The 11,802-nt window shown below is 41.0% G+C and overlaps 1 protein-coding gene across 2 annotated transcripts in view; it reads right to left on the bottom strand.

Moving 5' to 3' along the window:
* Nucleotides 1-5,442: 5,442 nt before the first annotated feature.
* Nucleotides 5,443-11,802, bottom strand: part of spns2 (SPNS lysolipid transporter 2, sphingosine-1-phosphate) — a 136,116-nt gene continuing 129,756 nt past the window's right edge. For both annotated transcript variants that reach the window (XM_014195820.3, XM_014195819.3), the window contains exon 13: nucleotides 5,443-8,817. Coding sequence is in view for 1 of the 2 variants with exons in the window: in XM_014195819.3 (XP_014051294.1) it covers nucleotides 8,809-8,817 (9 nt within the window). In the remaining variant the exon portion in view is untranslated. The remainder of the gene's footprint in view (nucleotides 8,818-11,802) is intronic.

The raw sequence follows: 11,802 nt of genomic DNA, 5'->3' as shown, positions 1-11,802 counted from the left end.
CTAGATGGGAAAACACAACATGAATGATGGGGACCAGAGCAGTTAAGAGATGATGAGGAAAGCAGGTGGCAGGAAAAGGACTATGTTTATCATCGAAGCACACTTATTCAGCGTTCTTAAGAATGCTAGTATAATTTGAAACAACAATAAAAAGAAATGTGAATAATATCATATATCAAATGTGCTGCTCTGTTCTGGGTTAATTGCAGCTTAGCTATGTCCTTCTTTGCGACTCTTGGCCATATGACTGGACAATAATCAAGATAAGATCAAACTAGAGCCTGCAGGACTTGCTTTGTATAGTGTGGTGTCTCTTTATCACAGACAGACCTCTCCCCATCTTTATAACCATTGAATCATGTTTTGACCATGACAGGTAACACCAAGTAATTTACTCTCCTCAGCTTGCTCACAGCCACACCATTCATGACCAGATGCAAGTGGCAGGTCATTTGTAAAAATAGAAAAGAGTAGAGGGTCAAGAGAGCTGCCATGCTGGGGTACACCACACTTTACATGTTTAACATTAGAGAAGCTTCCATGAAATAAATAACTGTGTTCTATTAGATAGATAGCTCTGAATCCACGATATGGCAGAGGTTGAAAAGCCATAACACATACGTTTTTTCGGCAACAGGTTATGGTCAATAATATCAAAGGCTGCACTGAAATCTTTTTATTATCAATTTCTGTCAACCAATCATCTGTCATTTGCGTCAGTGCAGTACATGTTGAGTACTACCATCCTCAGTAGCATTCCATCTAAGATTTCAATCCCAAGAGTTTTGTCATTATTGCTCGATAACAGTAAGGTTGACTCAAAAAAGTACAAGTTCTTGGAAAAGCTACTAAATTACAAAAACAAGAGTTTTTGTAATTCGTTACTTCCATCCCTGGATTCATCTTATACTTCACCTGAGGTACTTGTGCTAAAAATAGAATCTTCAGAGCCAACCAATAGAATTCACTTCTGACCAAGTCAAGCAAGAGTTCATTCAAACTCGATGTTCTAGAGTTCAAGCTCAGCGACGTTCATTCACGTGCAGTATCTAACCATCTCTTTGCACACAACACTGAACTCAAAGCAGCCTACAACCGAAAGGAACATTGATAATACTGATTCATTAATTGGGCAGACAAAGAGACGCAGACTGTGAAGGGGAGGAGGAGGAGGACATATTTTTCTGTCTTCCCACACATGTTCTGTATACATTAAGAATGCAGCAGTGACCACCGACGGAAGGGACCAGATAAGAGCAGAGTCAGCCGCTCGTTCATGCAGTGTAGACTGACAGTCACAGGCAGCACCTCTATGCCACATACTGTATGGTAGTTGGTTGGTTCTTCAGGGTTTAATGCTCATCCACACAAGGCTGGATAGGAAGGTCACGACCCACTGAATTGCTGTACTACTGTGTGTATGTATGGATACATAGCCTGCATCCTTTGTCTGGTGTGTGTTGGATCTGCTCATTTTCTGCAGTACATCTCAGTATATCTCATCATGTGAAAAAAGAGGAGCACAAAGAATCATATATTTTCTACTCACCACATGCATTATATATTATAAACTGGGTGGTTCGAGCTATATTATATAACTTGGCAACCGTGAACCACCGTCAACTTGGTTACATATGAATAGCCTTCAGTATAGAAGGGTCTCTTCTCTATCCAACTAGCCATCTTAAATCATGATATTGTGAACTCATTTATCTCCTCAAAAGAATAACATTTGTCAAGACAGGCGTTATGTCATGGCTTGGTATACAGTAGCTTTACACAGATATTATGTGGAAAAACTCAATGTCAAAATCATAAAACGGTATGAGGATTTGATTTGTACTGTAAATGTATAGCGTAGAATAAAAAGGGTTTGTTTTGTTTTCTTTTTGTTTTGTCATTAGATTTTTCCAAGTTTTGTGAACTGGCCTGACATTACCACAGGGGTTCCGTGATGAGAAATGACTCATCTGTCTTCTTGATTGTGACTTTTTGGAATGAGAATGGCTGGAACCCATCACAAGCGCTTCCATCCTTCCCCAACCTCGCCTCATCTCTTTCCTCAATGAACCTCCAGTGATATGTAGTGGTTTTAGGTCTGTTTTTGTATTTCATTCTGTTTTGTTTGTTTCTATTTTTAGACCTGCCCCTATATTTGATGCTGCCTGTGAAGAGGGGGAAGTACTAACTGTGTCCTTTGGAATAGTGGAGAATTTTCCTTTCTGATAACTCATACCGTATAGTGTATGTGGGTCCTTCCACAAAAAAACTACTATCAGGGGTATTGGACTTTCCTCATGAAAAAAAAATTCCAGTCTTATATTCTCATTCGTTTTTCAAGGCATAATTCAACTGAAACCTAGAAGGGCCTCCTACTATGTAATGTGAGGCTACAACAGGGTTTCACGCTTTTCACCTGATTCCAGTCTCTTATTGTGAGTTATTAAGCTGTTGCTTGAGAACTGTATTGAATTTGACTTCATGTCTGAGAGCTCTCAGCAGTATGTCTTAAAACAGCATGATGTTAAATCTATAACAGCATTCAATGCACCACTCAATAAAACAATAATGAAATGAATGGTTAAGATAACACTAACACACACTCTTCTAATACCCTATGGAATAGAAAACCAAATCACAGTAAGGTCCTGAGAAAGATCGATGTTAGATCTCTTTTAGACTCTCTTCTAAATGAATATGCGTAGGTTAGTTCTATAGGGCGCTATACGGTTTAGCAGAGGTGTGTTTGTTCTTTACTATAGGATCTATCTAGGTTCCCAGGAAGAGGTATATCCCTGTGCTCCTCAGCTGGGTTTATTTCTGGAGTTTGGAGCCTCAGCAGATTGAGAGGAGACGAGCGGCAGCAGGGAGTGTGCCAACACAGCACAGAGAGGTGAGACATTCACAGTGGAGGTGTTGTGATGGCAGAGGGCAGATACTACACCACCATACAGTATTACCCTGTGTCTACTGTATAGGAGGAGGGGAGTGGGTGGTCAGCAATACTCCTTTTCATCTTTCATTACGACCTCGGTCTTCTCTTTTCTTCTCTCCTCAAGGGGTTTTTCTTCTCTCCTCAAGGGGTTTTGTATCAATAATGAGATAATGATGCGTAATTACTGTAATCTGTGATGCAGTATCTGTCCCTCACGTGTTCTGTGTAAAAGCAGGCTGGACGGCCCCTGGACCCACGCTAGCTCTTACATTAAAGCCTGTTCTCTCAAACTATGGTCTGTGGATGAGAGGGAGGGACTGTGTGTTGGATTACAGGACTAGAGAGCTGTCACTCAACCTATCCTCAAGTCATTAGCTGGCGAGTACACTTTGTCTCCGGTCAGTTCTGTTATTGTGTCTGGTTAACACTCTCATTGGAAAATGTCAGTTGTGTAAAGTACTTAAGGAAAACATTTTTTAATGTACTACTTAAGTCGTTTTTTGGAGGATGTCTGTACTTTACTATTTATATTTTTAACAACTTTTACTCTTACGACACTACATTCCTAAAGAAAATAATGTACTTTTTACTCTATACATTTTTCCTGACACCCAAAAGTACTCATTAAATTTGGAATGCTTAGCAGGACTGGAAAATTGTCAAATTCACACACATCCCTGGTCATCTCTACTGCCTCTGATCTGGCAGACTAAATACATAAGGTTCATTTATAAATTGTGCCTGAGTGTTGGAGTCTGTCCCTGGCTATCTGTAAAAATAAAAACACAAATTGTGCTGCCTGGTTTGATTTATATAAGGAATTGTAAATTATTTATAGGTTTACTTTTAACACTAAGTATATTTTAGCAATTACATTTACTTTTAATACTATATTTAAAGTATATTTAAAACCAAATACTTTAAGACTTTTACTCAAGTAGTATTTTACTGGGTGACTTTCACTTTTACTTGAGTTATTTTCTATTAAAGTATCTTTACTTTTACTCAAGTATGATAATTAGGTATGTTTCCACCTCTGGAAAATGTTCTGTTATTCTTCCCAACCCTCAGGGTTAATCCATACTATTAGCCTATCTGCTTACGGAAGCAAGCCACTAATGATTTTGCCTTGTTAAGTCAGTATATGTAATTCTACTGACGTAAAAATACATAATATTATGTAATAAAATGAATAGACCTTTTTAAAATGTGTTATGAGTGACCTAAATTTATGTTGGAACAAAGACATAAGATATGTTCATTTTTAGCTTGGTAAATAAACTAATTGGAATTTCGGATCTGTTTTTTACTGTGGGTATTTGCTCAGGCCTTTGACCACATCCATTCCATATTGGTGGAGTAAGCTATATATTGTATGTGTGGTAGTACACTTGTATTTGTTAGAGTCAGATGTGGACAAGGTGTACTGCACAGTACCTAAAATTACTCAGTGTGTTGTCAAAGGATTATATTCTGTAGGTTTCAGTGGAAAAGAACACATGGAATTTCCAGGAGAGCTGACTGGAGTGCTGTGTGTGTCTCTCTGTTTCCTGTCTACACCCTAATGTAGACAGGAAACCTATTGTAGCTATATGTCATCCTAACTACCCTTCGGTCAAGGACATGTAAATACTATGGTTGAACGTCAACATTTTGACATATTTCTAATGAAATATGTCTGCAAATGATACAACACTGAACGGTTTGGCCTTTTACTCCCTCCCTCCCTCCCTTTCCAGGCAAATATTGTGTTTTGACACTGTATATGTATGTAGATAGGGAAAAAAAGTCCCTCTGTGTGCATCAGGTTGACACGTTCACTTTCTGTGTTGTATCTCAGCTCGTGTGTCTCTGATTGAACCACACAGTATAATGACCACAGGCTTACCTAAACTCATGAACCAAAGAATCTCTGTCAGTGCCTTAGCATAGAGCTGTGTTGCCTGGCTACATGGTTGGTACACCTCACTAAACAATACAAGGCTTCATTGATTCAATGCTCCAAACTCAGCCATACTCTCTCTCTCTCTCTTACCTAGTTGGCCATGATTAAAATCGAGCCTTTGTGAGTCTGTCTCCCACTAAAAAGAGAGGAAAAAAATTGCCCCATAGCAAAATAGGTTCCTTGGCCCACTCCCCTTCCTGGGGTCCTTTCTAAATGGGCCTATGCATTACCTTCCTTTCAGGTGTCCTGGCCGTCTACTCTTCCTTGTCTGGTGTGTGTTTCTAGATACACAACTGTGTGAGGGAGCCTTTACAGGGTTCTGGGCTCTGTTCTGAATGTTGGCTCATACTAAATGGCGCCATGTAATCTAATTTGACTACTTCAAAAGAGAAATGACTAGTCAACTCATGTGATTCAACTGATTCTTAATGGTTATACTGTTGTTTGTCATCTGCCTTCACTGTCAAAGATATTTTGAAAGATAAAATATATCTTCAAAGATAAAAAAAAAAAAAAACAGGAAACGCGAGAATCGGATGCAAATGACAACGCTGTGATACACTTTGATTAAATACGTTTATTTGATCATTTACATATAGGTGTACATTTCATATCACCCCCCGAGGGAGTGTCACAGTTAAGTTCTAGAATGATTTTGTTGATCGCTTGTATTTTCTTTTTCACTTATTTTTAACACAGTTATTCTAAAAATAAAAATAACCTCTGATTTCTGCTCAATATCAGAAATAGGCCTCTTTTTACATGATTCTTGTATGACAAGAAAGAGCACATTCTCAATACATCACTCCTGTGATTATTCAAATAGAATTACTCCATACAAATTATGTTTTTACTTCTAAAGGATATTTGATCTAAATTATATCAATTTGGAATTGTGTGAACCTCCATTCATAACCCATCCAAACAAAACTATGTGCCCCTCTACTGTTGTTCTAAGACAGAATGCCAGCATGAAAGTGTTCTGTGCGAGAGTGTTCTACAGAGTTCTATAGAATGTGTGAAGTGGATTCTAGAACAACATGCCAGTTATGGGTTACAAATAAATCCCTGAATATCACCTTCTCAATCAAATGAAAATTAACGTGCAAAATACTTTGATTTGTTGGTCTAGAAAAAGAAGCGACACTTGAAAATACAAAATGAAGCATTGAGCAATAGAGCATAGAACAATAGTTCGGTTATAAAACGGTTAACGATGCAGTTCCCTGTGTATGTGTTCGTGTGTGTCTGTGCGTTTGCGTGTATGTGTGATATCCAATTCATGATCACAGTAAACACAAGGATTCTCAGTGATGTAAAAAGGTATTGTGTTGTTTCATTGCAATACAATATGATGAACATATACGTAGGAGCCTTTCTTAACCCAAAGAGACAATAAAGTATATACTTAAGAGTATACTTAAAACATCAACTTCCCTTTACAGATTCTTCTTCAATCTTCATTAACAAACAAATAAATACATTGCATCCAAGCCATCATTTACAATATATTAAAATTGCTGAATAATATAGCTATATATCTCTATTGCAGTCATATATAAAACTAATTTGTATAAAAAGAAAGTCCATAAAAGAAAGAAAAGAAAGATAAGAAACTTGATTAAGATGATGTTGCTGAGTAAACACATCAGGTCGGATAGAATCACATTCAGAGAGCTCTCCTCCTCACAGTTTATGTCTGCTTCTGAAATAATACCCTATATAGTGCACTACTTTGATCAGAGCCCTATGGGCCCTGGTCAAAAGTAGTGCACTTGATAGGGTACCATTTGGGTCACAGATCGAGCGAGGGAAGCTGAGACAAATTAACTGGCAATAGAGACACATCCATCATCCCATGACCCCCCCCCCCCCCCCCCCACACACACACACCAAGCCAAGATGAGCCAGACCCATACGTTACTACACAATAACCATCTCAAAGCCTATCCAATGAATTCAATCTATCACAACATTTCCACATCAAGTTCTACAAGGTGCTTTCCTTTCAATAGAAAATATGAAACCACATATTCCTTTTGTAGAGTTGTGTGTTGGAGAAAAGTTGCTTTCGTCGCGTTGTCAAGTACAGAATTCGTCCTAAAAAATTATTATTGTCTTCCTCTTTGACATATTATGTTAGAGTAGATTGCATGATATTGCACAAACTGTCAAATATGATGCCCAAACTGATGCATAGAATGGTCTATTAGTATATGACATAGGCAGTAAAGCATCATCTCCATTGTGTACATAGTGAATCAGAGATAAAACATGTATTTCCTTCTGTATCCTATGAAAGCAGTGCTTTTTTCCAATGCCACAACTCCTAGCCCCCATTTGAGGGTGAACAAGGGTAAAAACTCCTCCAATTTAACCTGGGCAATATGATGCCTTTCGAAGGGTTTGATTTCTGTGGCTAATTAACTTATGACTACAACCGACTGAGGCTCCCTCTTTTTTACGTGTCCTTTTCTTTCCTCAACTCCGGGAATGGGATATCCTCAAGGGGTAAAATAATCCCTGTGTGTGCACAAAGACAGCTATTGTGACTGGTTGGGGATAGTGAATCTTATCCACCATTAAAAGGTGCCACTGTCACTCTCTTTCAATGTGGGTGGTGTATCCAGTCCGGAACCTCAAATCCAACCATCTGAGATAAATTTGTTAAAAGGAACATTGTTCACAGATAGGGCCAATGCATGCTAGGCTCCTTCTCCCACTGTATAGAATGCATTGCTCCCTTCAAAGCAGGGTAAAAACAAGTATATCGTTCACCCCTTCAAAACTGCTTCTATAGGTTAAAATGGAGCATTTACATATATATATTTTTTAAATAAAAACATTTACATTAGAATAACTATAAAACATGTACTACTCCAGTGTCCTTTCATTAATGAGCTGGGGAGGTCTCACCTTAAGCCTACTGAAACAATCATAGGCAATCAAGAATAACCTCCAGTTTTATATCCAACATCACTGCCAGGTCGCAATTGTAAATGAGAACTTGTTCTCAACTTGCCTACCTGGTTAAATAAAGGTGAAATAAAAAAAATAATTAAAAAATCACATAGTAGAATAAAAAAATCTTTGATCACTTACTGAGTATGGTACGGTGTGGCCGGCACTGTTTTAATATAAGTGCTAAAAAGACAGAAACAAAATATAACACGGAAGGGGGGATGAAAAGAAAATAAGAAACCTGCCTGCACTGTGTGTCATTAATGTATAAGCTCAAAGTCTTAAGGCTGGCTGGATGGATCATCAGACCTGACTGTCATGGTGGATGGAGAGAGAGAAATGGGGAAACTGACTTTGTTCACTATTTTTACATTTTTTGGCCTTTAAGTGACTTCCTGTTTTTGATGGTTGTGGTGGTTGTTATAGTGACGGCAGTCAGTGCAGAACCTCTGTGTGGTGGAATGTCATGATATTGCACTTGGTGCAGATTGACAGGCCATGTGACAGACAGACATACAGACAGATGGACGGACAGACAGATAGGGCAAGTCCATGTTCAGCATTCAGTAGTATAGCACTGGGGGAGGGGCCAGGTGGTTCTGTGACTCGCTCTTAGTAGACAACCCGAAAAGGTCAGAAGCCATCAGCTGCCGAGCCGATTGGCTGGCTTCAGCACACTGCTTTGTGTGATTGGCCAGTCCATGGAGTGGTGTGACAGAGGCTTCTATAGGGTTAAACAAAGTGCTCCCTCTTTCCAGTTATAAACAGTAACAGCCTCCACACAACATGTTGAATAAGAAAAGTAATGATGAGGGTGGTGAGGACGAAGAAGTTAAAGGTGGATGGCTTGGGTATAAAGACGTGGATCAGCTGCCTCTCTCTCTCTCTCTCTCTCTCTCTCTCTTTCATCCTCCCTCGTTCAGCGCAGCATGCAGAGCCTCTGCTTCCTCCCAAGGACGGCCCCTCCTCAGGAGACCTGGAGCGATAGAGACATAAAGAAAGAGAGAGAGCGAAGGAGAAAGAGAGAAGAGAGAGACAGAAAAGAGAGAGAGAAAAGAAGAAATGGAGAGTGTGGTTAGGCTCTGGCCTCCCCACAGGATGTTCCCATGTAATTAGTGCTCCAGTGCTCCTCGGCTCGGCCATCTGTCTGGTGGCTCTGCTCTGCCTGCCTGGCTCTGGGTCGGCCTGGCTCTGCTCCGATACACCAACCCCACTGGGAGCAGCTATGGAGCTATGGACCTCCACACTACTCCTCTCCTCTCCACTCCATACAAACCTAAACACCACAAACACTGTCTGGTGGCTCTGCCTGGCTCTGGTTCAGCCTGGCTCTGCTCTGATACACTCGCTGCCTGCTGGGAATGATCCAGCAATAATGGACCTCTCCTTCACACCAAAACATGGCCACACTTGGGACCAGATAACCAGCTGATAGATCTCTCCACAGTCTACGCTAAAACATGAACACACGTTTGTGTTTACTCCCTCAATTTGTGCCACATCAACACCTTTAAACCTACTACACTGAAACAGATGTATTGGGGGATATAACACCTGTCTCACTCAGCCAAAATGTTTGTTTTTGTTGTTCCCTACTGAATTAGAGAAGTGTGTGTGTGGATGCTCCAGCGCTCTGCTGTGAACTACAATAGGATTAGAGCAGTAGAGTAGGGGGCTTGGCTGGTTGCTGTTCCACTGTTTTTCCCTCGTAGTACCACCAGCCTCCCATCCACAACCAGAGTAATTACCTTAAACGCTGCAAGATTATAGGATTTCAGAGAACAATGTGCTTGTGTGTGTGTGTGTGTGTGTGTGTGTGTGTGTGTGTGTGTGTGTGTGTGTGTGTGTGTGTGTGTGTGTGTGTGTGTGTGTGTGTGTGCACGTGTGCCACAAAGCCAAAAACTCTTAGTCAGAATTGCAGCTTTATTATGGTAATTATTTTCCAATGATTGTCTTACACAATAAGAGGTTGGCAATAACATTCCCCTGGAAAGAAAGGATGCTTTGAAAACTGATACAGGCAGACTAGCAGGTGTAAGATATGTTTGCATTAGACACCAGTGGAGGCTGCTGAGGGAAGGATGGCTCATAATAATGGCTGGAATGGAGGGAATGGAATGGCATCAAACACATGGAAACCGTTCTCACCAATATGAATGTGCCACCAACCTCCTCTGTTAGACACAGCCCTACTGAAGCGTGTCTGGAGTGGTGGAATGGTGGTGGAATTCTACAGCAGTATTCCAAAACTAGAACCTTCTCCAAAGCTCTTTTGGGGGGAAGTCGGGAAGGAACATGGGGGGGAAGTGACCAGGAGGAAGATTAAGCAGGGACACATGCTGATCAGCCTGTGCTGCCCAAAAAATGCAATCAAACCAATTGGAGGGGGTGTTGCTCAGGAGGGAGGATGCAAATCATGGCAAAGGGAGGTTGGGAGGCAGCAAATAGACACAGAATGCCTTGACTTGGCTGGCTACATGCATAGTTTGCATACACCCAGCATGGTTTGGCTAGGCTTGACTGGCTACAATACCAGGGTTGGCGTGCCTGGGCAGAATGGATAGGCTGCACTACTTAGACCCACAAAACAGCTTGGTAGTCATGAGTATAGATAGACACATTATGAAAAGACACCCTAGGAGGGCGGTATCTTGGCACACAGAACCAAATCTTGTGCATGTGCTGGCTTCTTTTTGGCTGCCACATTTAACAGTGTCAACAAGAGTCTAGGAGGGCAGACATGTGGATCAAATTCACCTACCCACCCCCACATTAACTGGAAGGAAGAGCCCCTTCCCTGGCCTCATGTCTGGTCTGGTGCCCGATGGAGGGTAGACCACACTGGGGCTGGGGTGAGTGTACTACTACTACAGTATGTGTGGTCTGTGGTTATGCCTCTCTCTCTACCCTCTGGACCCTAAACCCAACCAGTAGAACCCTGTTGAGTACTCAAGGCTTTTGTTGAATGGAGAAAAAGATACAGTCTGGATTCACTGTCTACAGCTGCAAAAACAGGTTTGAATAGAGGGGACGTTTGGAGCTGCATTGAAAAATCGACCACCTGAATGAATGGTCAACCACAAGGTGGAACTGGGAGAGCGAATGCTGAAAAAACCTGCTGTCAAATCTAACAGTGAAATTTTGACAGTTTATAACATGTATTCTTCTGTGGGTTAACAAGCGCTAGCTAGCTGTCGATGTGAACCCACAGCCCTCTGTGGTTATCGTCGTCCACACTACTTTACCCCCGTGGAGACATTAATTGGATCCATGCTTATCTAATCTCTAGTGTTGAGCGATGAACTGAAATGTCTGTTATTTGTCTTTTTTTAAACAACTAATTGACCTATGTCGCTTCAATTATTTGAATTCCATTTTGTTCAGATTTTTTCGGAGCTCAACGTGCAGTTTCTCTAGCGATAAATCGATTCTAGCCCGATGTAGTAGGGTGTTGTAGTTTCCAACAAGCCAATATTCTACATAGTTTAGTGCAGAAAACGTGGTAATTAACTTCAGTGACCACAATCTATTGCGTTCCTTGTCCGATCTGTGTGGGCACGAAGAACGAGAGAAGAGAAAAGAACGTGCGATCAAGAGGGATAGAAAGCAGTTGCTTCGCCATACATCTCTACCTGAAAATACATGATCTATTCTAAGTGATTGATAGTTGGTATCCAGCATTCATAACATTATGCCTTATTTACTTTAAAGAACTACTAAAATAGTGATTTGTCAGACAGGATAGGCCGCAGCTCTATTGTCACGATTCCTACCGACGATGGCGCCCCCTCCTGCTCGGGTGGCGCTCGGCGGTCGTCGTCACCGGCCTATTAGCTACCACGATTCCCTTTTTGTTTTTCCCTTTTTTTATGTTGTCTCACCTGCCCTGAGTTAGTCAATTAAGAGGGCTATTTAGTTCAGCTGGCCCGCTCTCTATTGTGCGGGATTGTCCTTCTGTGTG

Source organism: Salmo salar, chromosome 04 (assembly GCF_965601325.2).
Source record: "Salmo salar chromosome 04, fSalSal1, whole genome shotgun sequence".
NCBI lineage: Eukaryota > Metazoa > Chordata > Actinopteri > Salmoniformes > Salmonidae > Salmo > Salmo salar.
The sequence above is the reverse complement of the archived record's forward strand: the minus strand, read 5'-3'. Positions and strand labels throughout refer to the sequence as shown.